This window comes from Anomaloglossus baeobatrachus, chromosome 10 (genome assembly GCF_048569485.1).
Source record: "Anomaloglossus baeobatrachus isolate aAnoBae1 chromosome 10, aAnoBae1.hap1, whole genome shotgun sequence".
Classification (NCBI taxonomy): Eukaryota; Metazoa; Chordata; class Amphibia; order Anura; family Aromobatidae; genus Anomaloglossus; species Anomaloglossus baeobatrachus.
Window position 1 is genome coordinate 40181416 of NC_134362.1, and position 20215 is coordinate 40201630.

Sequence of the window (20215 nt, forward strand, 5' to 3'; positions counted from 1 at the left end):
AACTTGAGGAACGTGTCTAATCATTCACACCACTGGTTGGTAATGTCAGATTTTTTGCAAGGGGGGTGGGCGCTGATCAGCACTGGCTTCATTATTGACCACTAAAATCCTACATTGGTATATATTGTCTGTGATGTGTTTGAAACCATCAAAGGGTCACCTGTCGATCCATTTTCATCTGTTGTGTACGGAGGCGTTTAGATTGTGATCTGTACTAGGGGCTTATAGTAAAATGTGGCACCACTTTTTATTTATCCTGGAAAGTTACAATATTTCTTGACTGAGTGAATATATTCTATATTCCAAAACTCTGTCTGTGGGGGAAAACTCGCTACAGATTTCTAACGTTGCCTCTTAAAATAAACAGGTCAACAGATCAAAAGGTAGCAAATTTTAGTCCCTCTGCTCCGCTAAATATTGTGTTTTGCAATTTTAAAATCCACCATATGGTTCCAGAGGTAAGGGACCTTATATTTAGCACTAGCTTTTATGCTTTTTACCAGGGATGTTGCTCTCAGGATCCTTGGGGGTGTGGCTCACAGGATCCTCAGGGGCGTGTTTTAGACTCCTATCACCCTATGAGCTCCACAAAAATTAACACTACATAAAGAAAAGTCAGTATCTCTGGAACTATATGGCGATTTTAAAAAGAAAAAAAACTGAATACTCAGGGGAGCGGCAGGAATAAAGAAGAGCTGGTCATTTTCACCTTGAGACAGGTTCTATTTAACGTCATCATAAATGTATCTTTGGTAAAGTCTTCCGGGTGGTGGTTTCTAGTAGCAAAAATATTTAATGGTGGCTGGCAGCTCTATGGATCTCAAATTTGGTAGACACTCTGAACACAGTGCTGTTTGAGTCAAGTCACATTTAAAGGGATTGTACAGGAGAAGGAAAACAAGTCTGGAATATTTCAGTAACTGGGATATATTAGTCACTACGTTGCATCCGTTATTATACGCTCCACCCCATTGAAGTGACTAGAAATCAGCTGCAATACCATGTACAACCTGCACACGGTTGCGGCACCATTTTCGAAAGAACAGTCAGGTTTTTCAAATTCTGTACACAAAAATTGAACCAATGTAGAGTTGAGAAGAATAGTTTGAGTATTGCCATGCCGTCTTACTTTGCCCATGAGAAAAAAATATGAATTTGAGAGGAACTGGTTGCTTAACACTAGACGTCCCAGAGAGGGATCATTTAACATTTCTACCTTTGGAACCCAGAGACGGGTCGAATGACCTGAAGGATTTTAGCTAACTTCCTATAATCACCGTCTTTTGTTCTGTAATTAAGGCCATTACTGTCGCACCACATGAGGTTGTTGTTTTCCATTGAGTTTAGCCATTTAGTTTCTACTTAGTTCTATTCAGTTTGGACTAAGGGTCAATTTGACCCTCTTTCGGGACTTCAGGAAGAGCTCTAAATTTCTGGGACTTCTAGTGTTAAAGAGGACCTGTCACCAGGTCAAAAGCAGACAGTTTTTGCTCCCATTTTATTCTCATTGCTGCCCTCAGTTTTCCGCTTTTACTTTTTTAAATCTACCTTACAGTTCAAGGAATATGAGCCTGCTAATTTTTATGGTCTATATTAAAAAGAATTGTCTCACTGGATCCTCAGGGGCGGGTCTTATGGCCGCTCTTCAGGAGTACATTGTGAGCCACGCCCCTTTGGATTAGACCATAAATATTAGCACTAAAGACCGATCTCTCTGGAACTGTATGGCGTATTTTAAAAAAATAAAAACAATATTAGCCAGGAGAGCATCAGGAATAATAAAAAAAAACAAAATCTGGCCACTTCTGACCTGGTAACAGGTCTTCTTTAAGTAACATATCATAAAAATGAGTTTCTGCTAAAAATCTAGATTACCGCTGTACATTATTCTCTGCCTCAGACTTCATTATTAATCAGAGCTCTCGAAAAATATATTTAGGCGGAGGATCGCGGTTCCTTTATTAAGTGAAATCCCATGTAAGCCATAAGGTATTGTACAAAAGGTATTATTAAATTACCATGATATGTATGTCAGCGACATTTAGTAATGCCGGTATTGGTGGAAGTAATGACAAAGACCGTGGTCTCCCGTGTGTAGAGAAACCTTGCAACCACTTTACCTCACTGTCTATCAAGCTGCAATATCTGTCACATAAAACCACGCACTTTCATTATAATAGCCTTTACTGTAGATTTATTAGCCATCACGACGCACATATACGAGACGTAACCTGACACGTTATTACCTTGATAACATCTCCAAGAAGTTTGTTGGCTTCAGCATATGCCTTCTTCACCTCCTTGAACTTGTTCCCCAGACCCATGCTGTGAGCCTGGAAATGAAGGTTGGTGTATTGGCCTCCGGGGATCTCATTCTCGTAGACATCCGCGTTTCCAGATTTCATGGTTGCCGTACAGTCAAAGGCGGCGTAGAGACCTCTAGCTACTTCCCAATACTCACTATAGTCAAACACTTTCTCCAGCTGGATTCCTGAGGAGAGGAAGAACCAACACAATGTAATGGAAAATGGCTTTAATAGGGCCAAAAAAAGATCTTTTGTAGGTTACTCAAGAAACTGCATCATTATTCTGCCACGGTCGTCTCTCTGTTGTAGAGACTAGTGACAGGTTCTGGGTCAGGGTCTCTTTACCTTGAAACACTGCAGCTTAAATGTATTCCCTTTCCTTTGGCAAGGAGAGGGTTAATGTCAGTTTTCCTTGCCAGCAAGCATTCTCATCACCTTTCTGGTTTGGATCACTCCCAGTCCCTATATACTGTATATATCCTCCCAGTAGAGGGTGCCGGTTATTCTCTGATCTCATTTGGGTGCTTGGCCTGGAGGTGGAGCCCTCTCTGGAAGTTGCTGTGTAGGCTGTAGTCTTGGTGTGCAGCAGTCTGTTGTTGTGTTTTCCCTTCTATCTTTCCTTCCCTTGCTGTTTTATTAGTACAGTGGTGGGGTTAGCATCCCTCACCTGCCAGCTCACTAGCCAGAGCTATTACAGGGTCTCAGGTATCCTGTTTGGTGACAGGTGCAGAACTTGTATAACGACTGACTAGGAGTGCAGAGTACAGGTGCAGGTGAGTTAAGGAGGTGTCCATCTTCACTCTCACTAGCGAGCGAGGGCCCACTGTTGTTAAAGTGTCCCTGGTGTACTCCTTGTGTTGTAGTGTGTCGCATCATGCGCCATACTTCAGTTGTCACTACCATGACAAGACCTGTTCCCCATGACCAGCGTCTAGTATTGCTGCATAATTATTAACAATATGCTTAAAACATTTCTCCAAAATGGCAATGCATATAGCAGACCCTGCTGGACCAATGCTTTCAGACTGTCCCAGTCAATGCCTGGTCTCCTTAAATTTCTCGGCAGAGTTTCCCTATAGCTCATCCCTTTCTACCGCATTGCACATGCTTTACATTGTGCCAACAATCATCTACATATTCTGAACCTACAATTCCCATCTCCAATTCTTCTTTCATGCTGCACCAGTTTTCTGGAATGCGCTACCCCAAGCAAATAGATTAATTTTGAACTTCCAAAGTTTAAGCACAACTAAAGACCTTGTTTTAGACAGGGCTATCACATTTTAGAAGTTGACTGTACTCTTATAATAATAATTTTATTCATTTATATGAACGTTATCAACGTTATTCCTTAAGAAGTCATCAGATCCCACACTCTCTTACTATAAAGGCTCTCACTCTCATTAAAAAGGTGTCAGCTGAACAATCAATCATTCGACCAACTACTATCTCTCCTGACTACCCCAACCAGACACAAGAATGCTCTTCTTGGCTGAGCGTTCCTGTGTTCCATATGGAAAAGCCGCTGACAGAAACATCTGGCAGCGGCTTATCACCATGGAAAACAAAAGGATCGGCAGCTGAAATTGAGCAGACCAAATCCTTCTCTTTCCCCAACATAATCTACTAAGGGAAGGTCCAGCGCTGTGTCTCCACTACTACTACTGGCATCGGTTATTGACTGCAGCACTGACATGTTGACAACGCTGCAGCCAACCAGTGAGCCAAGTAACTATGTCTAAGATGATAGCAAGAGATACACGGAGCCGTGAAGCTCACAGATTGGCTGCAGAGCTGTCAACACAACGTCAGTGCTACAGACAATAACAGACACAAAGAGCAGTGGTGGAGACTTAGCGCTAAACCCTCCACTAGTTGAGGATTTTGGGGAAGAGAAGGACCCGGGTCTGTTGAATTTCAACCGCTGATATTTTTGTTTTGTTTTTTTTTTTTTCAAAAAATAAACCAACAAATAGCAGTTGGGAATGGGCAAAGGCGGGGGGGATACACTTTACTGCCCTCCTTTCCGGTGGACTGGTTGTGCATTGCCCTATTTAGTTTTACGGATACCTTTTATCATTGTGGCGACTCCAATTTCCTTTTACATTGCAAGTCGGACCATCATGCTCTTTTTTTTTTTTTTTTGGGGGGGGGGGGGAATTTTAGTTTGTTAATATGCAATGTCCGATTTTCTTTATACATCCCCCGATGCAATGCACAAATCTGCAAACCATACGCAGCTATAAAAATAATGATTATTATGAGGCTCGCCTGTCGCTACCCCTAGAAATGTGCCAACGAAATCAAAAACTCCAATGTCTACCTTTAGTCCTTTTTTTTTAATACATTCCTAAATAATAGTGAGCAGCGCGCAGGCAACGACGATCAAACAATAAGTCAAATGCTAAAACTGAGGTATCGGGCTAAATATCGTTCACAAAGGACGACCTCCAGAGCAGAAATCCTATGATTAAACCTATACTCCGAACTTGCAGGTGGCATAAAAAAGAGGTTAACTGTAATGTTACAGAACAACAGGCTGCCCGACGTGCCAGCGCCGGGCTTTTTACACCGGGTACAATGCCAGCTGCTAATCACTGCTTAAGAGGCAGCGCTCCCAGGGCACATGTAACACTTGCAATTTGTTGCTTTTAAAGCCCAGACAGCTTGCCAAAGCGAATGCCAGCGACAGCACAGGGGGGACGTTAATACGCAGCCTCCATAAAGGGGATTCTCTACATACGTAAAAGCATAACACTAAGGATCTGTACCATTAACAGGAGCGGAAAAATGGCGTGATATGGAAATCTACGGGGTCCATCTACAGAAAAAGGAGCCATTGTTACCGCAACATCCGCTCTGTATCGAAATTTTGCTTTTTCACGTAAATGGAAAAGGACGACAAGGAATTTATAGGAAAAAATAAGTGAAATTCATCCATAATTATTGGATAATTACAAAATTATATACAACTCTGGCAAAAATTAAGAGACCACTTCCAAATTGTCAGTTTTTCTGATTTTTCTCTTTATAGGTATATTTGAGTGAAATGTAAATTGTTCTTTTATTCTATAAACTACTGACAACGTGTCTCCGAATTTCCAAGCAATACATTTTGTATTTATTTTCTGAAAATGAGAAATGGTCAAAATAACAAACAATGCATTACTTTCAGCCCTCAAATAATGCAAAGAAAACAAGCTCAATCATTTAAGAACAACAATACTAATAATTCAGAAATCAATATTTTGTGGCATAACCCTGATTTTTCTTTTAAATTAACCCTGATTTTTAATCCCAGCTTTCATGCGTCTTGGCTGCTTTCCACCAGTCTTTCACACGGCTTTTGGGTGACCTTATGCCACTCCTGGTGCAAAAATGTAAGCAGTTCTTCTTTGTTTGATGGATTGTGACTATCCATCTTCCTCTTGATTACATTCCAGAGGTTTTCAATGGGGTTCAGGTCTGGAGATTGAGCTGCCCACAACAGGGTTTTGATGCGGTGGTCCTTCATCCACACATTGATTGACCTAGGTTTGTTGCATGGCGCATTGTCCTGCTGGAAAAAACAGTCCTCAGAGTTGGGGAACATTGCCTGAGCAGAAGGAAGCAACTGTTTGTCCAGGATAACCTTATATGCGGCTTGATTCATACGTCCTTCGCAAAGATTACCCTGCCCAATTCCAGCCTTGCTGAAGCATCTCCAGATCATCACCGATCCTCCACCAAATTTCACAGTGGATGCAAAACACTATGGCATGTAATCCTCTCCAGGTCCCCGTATAACCATTAAAACGACCAGGTGTTGGGCAAAGCTAAAAATTAGGTAAAGAAGATTCAACTTTGCAAAGGACATATGAATCAATCTGCATACAAGGTTATCTTGGAAAAATAGTTGCTTTCTTCTTCTCAGGCAATGTTCCTTAACTCTGAGGACTGTTTTTTCCAGCAGCACAATGCACCATGCCACACAGCTAGGTCAATGTGTGAATGAAGGACAACCACATCAAAACCCTGTCATGGCCAATCCACTCTCCAGACCTGAACCTCATTGAGAACCTCTGGAATGTAATCAAGAGGAAGATGGATAAGCACAATTTACATTTTACTCAAAAATATAAAGAGCAGAATCAGAAAAACTGAAAATTTGGAAGTAGTCCCTTAATTTTTGCCAGAGCTGTGTGTGTGTGTGTATATAATATATATATATATATATATATATATATATATATATATATATATATATATATATATATATATATATATATATATATATATATATATATATATATTAGTATACATACACACACACACAAACACACACGCAGTGCCTTGCGAAAATATTCGTCTCCCTTAAATTTTAACCTTTTCCCACATTTCAGGCAAAGATAAAAGTTTTAATGTTGCTATTTTTAAGAATCAGCAACAAGTGGGACACAATTGTGAAGGTGAACGAAATGTATTGCTTATTTTAAACTTTTTAAAAAATAAATAACTGAAAATTGGGGCGTGCAATATTATTCATCCCCTTTAAGTTAATACTTTGTGGCGTCACCTTTTGCTGTGATTACAGCTGCAGTCGCTTGGGGTATGTCTCTATTAGTTTTGCACATCGAGAGACTGAAATTCTCGCCCATTCTTTGTAAACAGCTGGAGCTGAGTGAGGTTGGATGGAGAGCGTTTGTGAACAGCAGTTTTCAGCTCTTTCCAGATTCTTGATTGGGTTCAGGTCAGGACTGTGACTTGGCCATTCTAACACCTGGATATATTTGTGAACCATTCCATTGTAGATTTTGCTTTATTTTTGGGATCATTGTCCTGTTGAAAGACAAATCTCTGTCCAAGTCTCAGGTCTTTTGCAGACTCAAACAGGTTTTCTTCAAGAGTGATCCTGTATTTGGCTCCATCCATCTTCCCATAAATTTTAACCATTTACCCTGTCCCTGCTGAAAAAAAGCAGGTCCAAACCATGATGCTGCCACCATCATGTTTGACAGTGGGGATGGTGTGTTCAGGGTGATTAGCTGTGTTGTTTTTACACCAAACATTTCATTTGGTATTGTGCCAATAGTTTGATTTTGGTTTCATCTGACCAGAGCACCTTCTTCCACACGTTTGGTGTCTCCCAGGTGGCTTGTGGCAAACTTTAAACTACGCTTTTTATAGATATCTTTGAGAAATGGCTTTCTCCTTGCCACCCTTCCATAAAGGTCAGATTTGTGCAGTGTACGACTGATTGTTGTCCTATGGACAGACTCTCCCACCTCAGCTGTAGATCTCTGCAGTTCATCCAGAGTGATCATGGGTCTCTTGGCTGCATCTCTGATCAGTCTTCTCCTTGCTTGAGATGAAAGTTTGGATGGACGGCCGGGTCTTTGTAGATTTGCAGTGGTATGATACTCCTTCCATTTCAATATGATTGCTTGCTCAGTGCTCCTTGGGATGTTTAAAGTTGTGGAAATCCTTTTGTAATCAAATACGGCTTTAAAAACTTCTCCACAACAGTATCACGGACCTGTCTGTTTTGTTCCTTGGTCTTCATGATGCCCTCTGCGCTTTAAACAGAACACTGAGACTATCACAGAGCAGGTGCATTTATACGGAGACTTGATTACACACAGGGGATTATATTTATCATCATCAGTCATTTAGAACAACATTGGATCATTCAGAGATCCTCAATGAACTTCTGGAATGAGTTTGCTGCACTGAAAGTAAAGGGGAGGAATAATATTGCACGCCCCAGTTTTCAGTTATTTTTTTAAAAAAGTTTAAAATAAGCAATACATTTCATTCACCTTCACAATTGTGTCCCACTTGTTGATTCTTCACCAGAACTTTAACATTTTTATCTTTATGTTTGAAGCCTGAAATTTGGGAAAAGGTTGAAAAATTCAAGGGAGCCGAATACTTTCGCAAGGCACTGCATATTTTTTTTTTACCATTAGCCAAATGGACTCGAATAATATTCCTCAAACTGTCAGATGTGTGTTACAATAGCGGGTACAGGGACGCCTCACTATGGACTGGTCTACAGTGTTCTGAATTCTACATATTGATGTCGTATGCTATAGGGAATCGGATGACACACTGATATTTGATAGATGGTTCTTTATGAGACCATTACCTGTGTCTAGGTCTGTGCCCTTTGTACATGCCACCATAGCCCCCATACTAGGCTGAGAAGTCATCCCTGACATGGAATCAACTGCTACGTCCACAATGTCCGCTCCGGCTTGGGCACATGCCAGCATGGAAGCCACCCCAGCACCGGCTGTGTCATGGGTGTGCACGTGAATTGGGATGTCGGGAAACTTGTCTCTGAGAGTTCGAATTAGCAAATCTGAAGATGTCGGCTTCAACAATCCTGCCATATCCTAAAAGACAGAAAAGTACATATTGGGATGTCTACAACACATTCAGTATATATTGAACAAATTTTCATAGAGAAAAAGGGGTATAACATGCTGTAATAATACATGTCAGGCACAAATCATCTGACTACAGTAATCCCCATAGATAGGATTTGATTATAGAAGGAACATTCCAATCTAACTTCAAAATATGTGAAACCACACAAAGGAATGATTTTTCCAAATTTTATTCATTAATTGTACACACAAGATAAAACAGGAGTGCACACACATACTCCTGGTTACTAGTAATCATCAGTAACGAGGACATTATAACCTCACCAACGTGGGGACCAAGACCAGACAAGAGGTGTATACACTATGCTTGGGGAAATATACGGCTAATTGCCAATCAAAATAACCCCTAGGTTATCCCCCAGTATAGTGAGTAAACTCCCTCCACCTAACTCCGATACCGGGTAATACAATACTGACCCGGGATGCTCAAGGCTGAACCGAGTTAAATTAGTGTTAAAGGGTACATACCGGAGATCGAAGTAGGTAAGGGAGCCGGTCCAGGGTCCACGCCCGACGCGCGTTTCGGGTACCTTTTTCAGGGGCACCACACGCTGTCGTGGACTCCTTTCCCCCTCCCTTAAGTACCCCGTAGCCTCCAGGTGATGTCCATCTCTCCGTCCACCGTGCGCACGCGTACATCGCGTCATGGGGAAGTCGTATGCAGACCATCTTTGATGTCCTTGTGTCCCTCCCAGCGCACCGTCCAGATGAGAGTCTTGGGTGTGTGCACCCGGCGGCATCTTAGGCAGCCATGCGCATGCGTCAATGACGTCATCGGAGAATTTTCTCCAACGCATGCGCACTTGGGCCGCCGCTGACCGCCGGTCTGCATACGACTTCCCCATGACGCGATGTACGCGTGCGCACGGTGGACGGAGAGATGGACATCACCTGGAGGCTACGGGGTACTTAAGGGAGGGGGAAAGGAGTCCACGACAGCGTGTGGTGCCCCTGAAAAAGGTACCCGAAACGCGCGTCGGGCGTGGACCCTGGACCGGCTCCCTTACCTACTTCGATCTCCGGTATGTACCCTTTAACACTAATTTAACTCGGTTCAGCCTTGAGCATCCCGGGTCAGTATTGTATTACCCGGTATCGGAGTTAGGTGGAGGGAGTTTACTCACTATACTGGGGGATAACCTAGGGGTTATTTTGATTGGCAATTAGCCGTATATTTCCCCAAGCATAGTGTATACACCTCTTGTCTGGTCTTGGTCCCCACGTTGGTGAGGTTATAATGTCCTCGTTACTGATGATTACTAGTAACCAGGAGTATGTGTGTGCACTCCTGTTTTATCTTGTGTGTACAATTAATGAATAAAATTTGGAAAAATCATTCCTTTGTGTGGTTTCACATATTTTGACATTCAGTATATATGTAGCTTTACAATCACAAGTAGACTTTGAGCACAATATCCCATAGTCACGTTGGAGACTACCGGTGGGCAATAAAATCACAATACAAGTACTCTTAACACCACAGGAAAAAGCTATTAAATTCTCTGAAAATTCTCTACATGGTACCTTGATGCATAAGATGTGAGTTCCAGCTTTGACGAGCTCTTCAGCCAGATTAACATAGTAATCCAATGTGTACTTGGTGCGCGTGGGGTCCGCCACGTCCCCAGTATAGGAGATGGCGGCCTCTACCACTCCGCCAGCTTGGCCTGCAGCTTCCATGCCCAAAATCATATTAGGGAGATAATTTAATGAGTCAAACACTCTGAAGATATCCATTCCATTCTCCTTCGCCACTTCACAAAACCTGGAAAAACAATTCAACTTTTGTTCTTGAAAACGTCCTTGACCAGTAGGTTACGGTAACTTGGCAAGATCAGGCTTGGCAAAGATACGTAGTCGTCACATACAGATGTGTCCGCTCCTAAACTAGACTTTATATTTGGTAAAACTTCAAGTTCTCATTAAAAAAAAAGAAAACACTTACTTAAAAACTGCGTTATCGGGGTAGTTGGTGTAACCCACAGCATTTGCTCCCCTGAGAAGCATCTGGAAGGGGATGTTCGGGATGAGCTCCCTTAACTCTTGCAATCTTCTCCAAGGACACTCGTAAAGGAATCGCATCGCAACGTCAAAAGTTGCTCCTGTAGCCAGAAAAAAAAAAAAAAGTATTCAACTTTCCCTCTATAAAACTTTGTCCAGAGCCTAGTACCGCTATGATGGGTTATCCATCATTTTCAACGCGCAGCTCTGATAACGGGAGCATCTTATTGGAATCTGAAGGGATTCAAGAAAGTCAAATATTTAAGTCTCAGGTTCATCACTTGCCAATTATTATTTTTTTTTTTTAACACTTTGGTCAATTTATGCCCAAAATTTGGCAAGAATTTGATATCAGCACCGTAATTGCAGTTGCGTATGTTCACTCTAAAACGCTTCTAAGGTTTCCCAGGGACAATGCGTCTCCGATAACTAGTCAAAGAGGCAGGTCCTAGGTGGCTTCTCCCCGCCCACTACTAATGATTGACAGGCCTCTCCTTATGTGTGTGTGCTGAGATACCTGTGAATTTAAAGGAAGTGGGAGAAGCCACTGGAGATTGGCCTCTTAGACTAGTCATCGAAGACCGTCCTCAGACAGCATTTCATATGTTTTCTATAAAATGCTTCAACGTTTCAGAGTAAAACAGAAGTGGCTGACAATTTTCCAGACAGCATGAAGTTTATGACCGCTACCACTTAAGTCATTTTTAGTTTTAGCTTTCTTTTGACAGATTCTTCATCAAAATGGCACACAATGGTTTATGACAAAATTTTTTTTTTGCTTTTTTTTTTTTACCATTTTATTCAGTGAAATGTCACATACCCCCTACAATACGTTTTAAAATGTCAGTTCACTTTAAGAAAAAAAAAATATAGATTTTGTACTTTACTATGGTAGTGGAGTAGATCTGTGCAAAAAAAGTAGTGACATTTTGGAGAATCTTCAACGAGGAATCAGGTGAAAACCAAAATATTGTACCGGAAGCCTGTTGAGCAATAAAAATGGCTAAAAAATAATGTGCAAAAAAAAATGATTAATTGGAGCTAAAAAGTTTCTCTAATTGATTGAAGCCAAAACGTTTCTCGAGTTAGAGCCAAAAAGCTTCTCGAATTGAAAGGAGCCAAAAAGTTTCTCGAATTGGAGCCAAAAGGTTTCTCGAATTGGAGCCAAAAGGTTTCTCGAATTGGAGCCAAAAGGTTTCTCGAATTGGAGCCAAAAGGTTTCTCGAATTGGAGCCAAAAGGTTTCTCGAATTGGAGCCAAAAGGTTTCTCGAATTGGAGCCAAAAAGTTTCTCGAACTGGAGCCAAAAAGATTCTCGAATTGGAGCCAAAAATGTTCTTGAATTGGAGCCAAAAGTCTTGATTTGGAGCCAAAAAGTTTCTCGAACTGGAGCGAAAAGGTTTCTCGAATTGGAGCCAAAAAATTTCTCGAATAGAAGCCAAAAAGTTTCTCGAATAGAAGCCAAAAACTTTCTCGGGTTGAAGCCAAAAACTTTCTCGAATTGAAGCCAAAAACTTTCTCAAAATTGAGCCAAAAAGTTTCTCTTTGAGCACATCGACACCTTGGCATTGCTGGCACACCCATAACAAACTCCACATATAACACATCTGTCGTGGATTTGACAGATTATCAGACTGTATTAATAAGTCACCAAACCCGACTCAAATTTGCAGATTCTCACATTAATTGCATTAATTGAACTTTTTTTTGCCCATTTTTATTTTTTTAGACCAAGCCTTTTTTGACAGAGCGGGGAGTTAATCCCATAAAAGGGAATCTTCCAGAATAATTTTATGTAATCTGAGAGCAGCATGATGTATGGGCAGAGACCCTGATTCCAGTGATGTGCCTTGTTTTGCTGTTTCAATAAAATCAGCAGGAGATCATCACTACAGGACTAGCTGCCTCTAGTCTGACCCCACACCAGTGATAATCAGTGGTGTGGGTGGGGCTCAGGATTCCAAGCTTTGCTAGATCTACAGCAGTGAAAACTGATTGTATCACAGCTGCAGCACCCAGTAGTGTATGTGATACATCATTGGAATCAGGGTCTCTGTCTCTACATCATCCTGCTCTCAGATACATAGCAAAAACCTGATGACAGATTCCCTTTAAGGACTACCCAGTACAAGCATGGAGACTTAAATGGAAATTCCCAGAGACTACTTTTATTGCATAAATGTATGCCGTATAGTGGACCTTACCTCCCCAATTTTCCAAACTGAACAGATTATTAAAATTGTGAGAGACAAATGGAGAGATCTGTTTAAGGTCGTGAGTACGAACACGTGTAGCAAGTAGTGACTGGTGGGCATCTCGAAAAGTGGTGTCCATAAGCAGAAGTCCACGATGTTTGCGGATGGCCTTGGCGAAACCCTCAGGACCGTCACGAAGGAGGATATCCCTGAACCCTGGAGGTGGCTCACCTTAAAATGGGGAAAGAAGGAAAGAAAATATTGAAAATGGAATATTCTTCAAATATCAGCAAGAATCTAATGACCTATAGCGAATTTCTTACAGTACGAACGGCAGCTCCTATTACTTACTCAATGTGATGGGAGGGATGGCGGGATCTATGCTCGATGGCTTGGCTTTAACGGGAATGGGAGTAGTTGGTCCATTTACCATCACGTGACCTGCAAAAGGCGTTTGTCAGTCATTGCGCTCATTTTATTTACCAATTTTTCATTGATCCCGTATACCCGTCAGACCTCTCACCTAGATAGTGAAGGAGCTTCTGCGCTCTGTTCTGCACGGGTCGTAGGTTGAAGAGGTCGGGATTTTCGTCAATAAATTGGGTGTCCACTGTTCCATGCAGGAATTGATTATTGTTCAAGACATTTTGCAAGAAAGGAATATTTGTCTACAGAAAAAAAACAAAAAAAAAAGAAAATTAAAAATTACATGAAAAAAAAAAAACAAAAATAAAATTAGCATAATTGAGAAATCCACTGCACCATATACAGGTTTTCAAATATAGCGGTCATCTTAGGTGACCTTTTAGTATAAGCTGTCTAGTGTCATTATGTATAGCCATAAAATGACCTGTATTCGGCTTTTCTCGCCATTTTTTCCCACTGCTGCTCTCTCATTATCAGATGTCTCTGAGCTAGGTGGTGGAGACTAAATTATTTATATAGGTCTCATGTATATAGCCCTGAGGGATACCTGCTCTACTGCCTCTATGTAGCTCATGTTGAGAAGCAACAGCATGGAAGGAATTATATAGTGGCAGTGAGCAGTGTAGCTGTGAATCCAGTACTGGAGAGAAAACACTTTCTAAAAAAAAAAAAATAATAATAATAATAATAATAATAATAATAATAATAATAATAATAATAATAATAATATTTATTCATTTATATAGCGCTATTAATTCCACAGCGCTTTACATACATGGACAACACTGTCCCCATTGGGGCTCACAATCTAAGTGCCCTATCAGTATGTTTTGGAGTGTGGCAGGAAACCGGAGAAACCCACACAAACACGGGGAGAACATACAAACTCCTTGCAGATGGTGTCCTTGGTGGGAATTGAACCCAGGACCCCAGCGCTGCAAGACTGCAGTGCTAACCACTGAGCCACCGTGCAGTGCTAACCACTGAGCCACCGTGCCGCCCAAAAAAAGCATCAACATCATCAATAAGTGTATATCTCATAGTGCTCTTCTTTCCACCTTTATAAACTTCAATAAGCAGCTGTAATCTGATCCCTCAGTGTTTTGGACAAGACACTTTTAGCTGTTTGAAGCAGCAGAATGGAGAGCATTATACAGCAGGAATAGTGTGCCTGTGAATCCAGCACTGGAGATATAATGGCTTCTAGAAAGTATCAGCACCATCCATGTGTATGTGTCTGTCCAGTTCACCATGTTCGTCGGTTCTCCTCCTACCTTCTTTATAGACTTCAATAGTCAGCTGTAATCTGATCTCTCAGTGTCCTGGACAAGAGAGGTTTTAGCTATTTGAAGCAGCAGCAGCATGGAGGGCATTATACAGCTGTAATAGTGTGCCTGTGAATCCAGCACTGGAGTTGAACGCTTTCTACAAAGCATCAGCATCATCCGTGTGTGTGTGTGTGTGTGTGTGTGTGTGTGTGTGTGTGTGTGTGTGTGTGTGTGTGTGTGTGTGTCATCTAGCTCACCATGTTCGTCGTTCCTCCTCTATAGACTTCAATAGCAGCTGTAATCTGATCCCTCAGTGTCCTGGACAAGACAGGATTTAAGCTGTTTGAAGCAGCAGCATGGAGGGCATTATACAGCAGTACTAAGTAGTGTGCCTGTGAATCCAGCACTGGGGATGAACGCTTTCTAGAAAGCATCAGCACCATCCATGTGTGTGCGTCTGTTCATCTCACCATGCTCTTAATACCTCTACCTACCTTCTCTATAGACTTTAATAGGCAGCTGTAATCTGATCCCTCAGTCTCCTACATAAGACAGGTTATAATAATAATAAAAAATAATTTATTCATTTATATAGCGCTATTAATTCCACAGCACTTTACATACATTGACAACACTGTCCCCATTGGGGCTCACAATCTAAGGTCCCTAACTGTATGTTTTTGGAGTGTGGGAGAAAACCGGAGAACCCGGAGGAAACCCACGCAAACACGGGGAGAACATACAAACTCCTCGCAGATGGTGTCCTTGGTGGGAATTGAACCCAGGACCCCAGCGTTGCAAGACTGCAGTGCTAACCACTGAGCCACCGTGCCGCCCATGTTTTTAACTATTTGAAGGGGCAGCAGCATGGAGGGCATTATACAGCAGTACTAAATAGTGTGCCTGTGAATCCAGCACTAATATTTTGTAGAAAGCATCAGCACCATCCAGTCTGTCCATTGCACCGTGCTCTTAATACCTCCGCCTACCTTCTATATAGACTTCAATAGGCAGCTGTAATCTGATCCCTTAATGACCAACATAAGATAGGTTTTAGCTATTTGAAGCAGCAGCAGCATGGAGGGCATTATACAGCAGTAATAAATAGTGCTGGATTCACAGGCACACTAACACCTTCTAGAAAGCATCAGCACCATCCAGTCTGTTCATTTCACCGTGCTCTTAATACATCCGCCTACCTTCTCTATAGACTTCAATAGGCAGCTGTGATCTGATCTCTCAGTGTCCTGGACAAGACAGGTTTATGCTGTTTGAAGCAGCAGCAGCATGGAGGGCAATATACAGCAGTATTAAGTAGTGCGCCTGTGAATCCAGCACTGGAGAAAACGCTTTCTACAAAGCATCAGCTCCATCCATGTGTCATCTAGCTCACCATGCTTGTCGTTCCTCCTCCTACCTTCTCTATAAACTTCCATAGGCAGCTGTAATCTGATCCCTCAGTGTGCCGAACAAGACACGTTTTCGCTGTTTTTCAAAGATAATGTTAAGTTCTGGAGATGGGCGAGGAGAAGTGGCTCATAAGTGGACAAAGTCGTCTGTTTCTCTTATAAGATATATTACAGAGTTTCTTATTTTGCACCTGTATTATTCATTTATGCAAAGTTTGTTGAAGTGACAGACCGTAAACGTCCGCCTCTATCATCTACCAAAAATTTTAAGCAGCTATACTTAGCTCTGCTGTTAATAGGGGATCGTCCAGTACTTTTACACTGATTGCCTGTCTGTAGGATACATCATCAATATCAGATTTTGAGGGTGTGACGCCTTGATGTGACCTGTTGCGGAGCTGTACAGCACCATCAGTAGTACAGTGGTCACAGATGGGTACTGCACAACCACCCTGTATTCAAATGAATAGTGGCGGATCGTCAGATTCCCGTTGCGATCGGTATGCAATACGCTGGGTTGTGCACATCCCGCTGCTGTTGGCATCTGAAACAGCTGATCGGTGGAGTTGTCAGGAGTTGCACCTTCACCGATCTGATCAGGGTCAGTCACTGCGCACAAAGGGCCCCTGAGCCGACGCGTGTACGGCCTTTGATAGCAGTGACATTTCATGTCCTCCGGCCTATGTGCTGCATGCTGACATCCGCACGTGGCACATAGTAGTGACTTTAGATGGCCACTTAAATGAATAATATGGGTGTGTCTGATAGGCCCATTTTAACTACCGCAGTAATTATTGGTGCGTTCCCTTTATATCCAGTAGGGGGGCCCACCAGGGAATCCTCCGCTGTCCCGTCCGGCCAGTCACACCCTGGTTGTTAGAGGCCTCCCCTCCGGGGCCTGGTGCAGGTGCAATGGCTACATGTCCACTACTGGTCTGATATTGATGACCTATGCTAAAGATGGACCACCAATATAAAAAAAGCACTGGACACCACCTTTAAAAGCTGTATAATGACTGAATAAGGCCAACTTTACAGGTTTAAAAAGTTGAGTGTACACCCCTGAGGGCAGGGTCCATTAACCCTTGTCTGGCATCAATGGAAAAAAAATCACTAGTTGCACCACTCTGCATGGGGCCATATTGACCCCATGGTACCAGACAAGGGTTAACGCAAGCCAAATGTCACAAAAGTTTGCAAAACTTTTTCGTTCCCCCCAGTAATCTACAAGTGCACCAAGATTGCCATCTGACAGTAATACATGAGAGACTACACAGGATGCCATTTTTCCAGGCACAATGTAGCACGGCTCCTCTAATCTTCGGAGTGCCCCTCAGACATTTCTCCGCTGTGACAAGAGCTTACTGGATGCATTTTCATTAGATTTAGCAAAATATTATCGGAGAGGAAAATATGGTGTGAAAGAACAAGGGCAAGAAAAGGATGAGAAAAAAAAAAACTGGATAGAAGATTGAGGTCGGCGCACGCAGGATGACGCCGATGTCCCATTTCTGGGCCTCCGGGGAGCTGCTTACAGCTTCGCTGTGGTCGCTCCAAGTCCTGCTAATTAGAGCCGCAATGATTAGGCAACGCGAGAGGAAGGGTCCTGGAACACCAGGCCCTCGATGAGCTGCTTATGCCGGAAAACGGGCGGCAGTCACGGAGACTGTGTGTGTAAATTGTGCTTAGGATGGCTCATTGTCACTCACAGATGACGAGCGCGAAGCCGGATTCCAGGATTATCAAAGCCGATGGAATGACTCATTCACTGACTCATGTCATGCTAACAGCTCGTGTAACACGTATATTAAATGTGCATGTCTTCTGCTTGATAAGACATTATCAGAAGATTCCTTCTAGTAAACTTCACTACCACGCTCCATCACATCATAGTTACTGAGGTCAAGCAAGCAGAGGTATGGCTTCATCAAAGTCCCCACGCTGGAGAGCCGGGATTCGCCAAGTACTTACCACGACTACACTCCTCCTATGCCATTGGAACTCCAAATTAGTAAGATTTGTTTTACGAGCGCTTGGGAAATCAATGGAGCACACACAGTTTGTGGTGTACTGAAAGATTCTGCCTTATTACGGTACCTTACCATTACGGTATCATGTGACTAGTTTATATAGTATCCCAAACAAAGAAATAACTTTCTCAGAACCATGCACCAACACATGCGAGGTCAGAGTATAAAAATCACAGGTGACCACGACTATATGAAGACCCTGGATACAAAAAGTCTGGTACCTCAGCCTTAAAGAGCAGGCATGGAGAGTTGTGAAACTTTGCAAATCACTTTATTGGGGGGGGGGGGGGGGTGGGGGGGGAGATTTTTCTTTATTGCTGTAAAAAAATCTATGTAAGTGGCCTCCAAATCTCAAATTTTGCCCAGTCTATCACCCTGCCTTCAGCTGCCTTGATATCAACATTTGGAGTACAGATGATGGCAGTAATGGGCAGAACATTTGGAGTACAGATGATGGCAGTAATGGGCAGAACATTTGGTGTACAGATGATGGCAGTGATGGCTAGAACATTTGGAGTACAGATGATGGCAGTAATGTCCAGAACATTTGGAGTCCAGAAGATGACAGTGATGGGTAGAACATTTGGAGTACAGAAAATGGCAGTGATGGGCAGGAGATTTGGAGTATAGATGATGGCAGTGATGGGCAGAACATTTGGAGTACCGAAGATGGCAGAACATTTGGCGTACAGAAGATGGCAGTGATGAGTACAGATGATGGCAGTGATGTACAGAACATTTGCAGTACAGATGATGTCAGTGATGGGTAGAACATTTGCAGTACAGATGATGGCAGTGATGGGTAGAATATTTGGAGCACAGATGATGACAGTTATAGATAAAACATTTGGAGTACAGAATATGGCAGTTATAAGTAGAACATTTCGAGTACAGAAGATGGCAGTGATAGGAAGAACATTTGGATCACAGATGATGGCAGTGATGGGCAGAACATTTGAAGCACAGATGATAGCAGTGATGGGCAGAACATTTGGAGTGCAAATGATGGCACTGATGGGTCAGCTCCTGTCTCCTCCTCTGAGTGTTTTGCTTAGAACAATTTCCCACATCAGCTTATCCCCAGAGTGTGTGTGACATTGGTTCTGAACCGATAGATCACTGCCATCACCTGTACTCCAATTGAGCACATTCTGATGTCATATTTTGGAGAGGGGGAGGCAAGGCACTATTGCTATGGGGCCCAATGATTTCCTAGAAAAAAGTGTGTATGTAGCTGAGCGTGCGTGTGTGTAGGAGATCGGTGTGTGTATGTAGCTGAGCGTGCGTGTGTGTGTGTGTAGGAGATCGGTGAATTTATGTAGCTGAGCGTGCGTGTGTGTGTAGGAGATCGGTGTGTGTATGTAGCTGAGTGTGCGTGTGTGTAGGAGATCGGTGTGTGTATGTAGCTGAGCGTGCGTGTGTGTGTAGGAGATCGGTGTGTGTATGTAGCTGAGTGTGTGTGTGTGTAGGAGATCGGTGTGTGTATGTAGCTGAACGTACGTGTGTGTGTAGGAGATCGGTGAATTTATGTAGCTGAGCGTGCGTGTGTGTGTAGGAGATCGGTGTGTGTATGTAGCTGAGTGTGCGTGTGTGTGTAAGAGATCGGTGTGTGCATATAGCTGAGCGTGCGTGCGTGTAGGAGATCGGTGTGTGCATATAGCTGAGCGTGCGTGTGTGTAGCTGTGTGTGCGTGTATGTAGCTGAGCGAGCGTGTGTGTAGGAGATCGGTGTGTGCATGTAGCTGAGCGTGCGTGTATGTAGCTGAGCGTGCGTGTGTGTAGGAGATTGGTGTGTGTATGTAGATGAGCGTGCGTGTGTGTGTAGGAGATCGGTGTGTGTATGTAGCTGAGCGTGCGTGTGTGTGTAGGAGATCGGTGTGTGTATGTAGCTGAGCGTGTGTGTGTGTAGGAGATCAGTGTATGTATGTAGCTGAGCGTGTGTGTAGGAGATCGGTGTATGTATGTAGCTGAGCGTGCGTGTGTGTAGGAGATCGGTGTGTGCATGTAGCTGAGCGTGCGCGTGTGTAGCAGATCGGTGTGTGCAATTAGCTGAGCGTGCGTGTGTGTGTGTAGGAGATCGGTGTATGTAGCTGAGCGTGTGTGTGTGTGTAGGAGATCGGTGTGTGTATGTAGCTGAGCGTGCGTGTAGGA

General features: G+C 42.8%; 1 protein-coding gene across 1 annotated transcript in view; it reads right to left on the bottom strand.

Moving 5' to 3' along the window:
- PC (pyruvate carboxylase) overlaps positions 1 to 20215 on the bottom strand; it is a 419331-nt gene that overhangs the window by 17755 nt on the left and 381361 nt on the right. The window contains exons 7-13 of the mRNA XM_075326302.1: positions 13456 to 13600; positions 13284 to 13373; positions 12942 to 13163; positions 10683 to 10839; positions 10262 to 10502; positions 8434 to 8683; positions 2247 to 2491 (exon numbers count right to left, since the gene is read on the bottom strand). Coding sequence (XP_075182417.1) covers positions 2247 to 2491; positions 8434 to 8683; positions 10262 to 10502; positions 10683 to 10839; positions 12942 to 13163; positions 13284 to 13373; positions 13456 to 13600 — 1350 coding nt within the window. The remainder of the gene's footprint in view (positions 1 to 2246; positions 2492 to 8433; positions 8684 to 10261; positions 10503 to 10682; positions 10840 to 12941; positions 13164 to 13283; positions 13374 to 13455; positions 13601 to 20215) is intronic.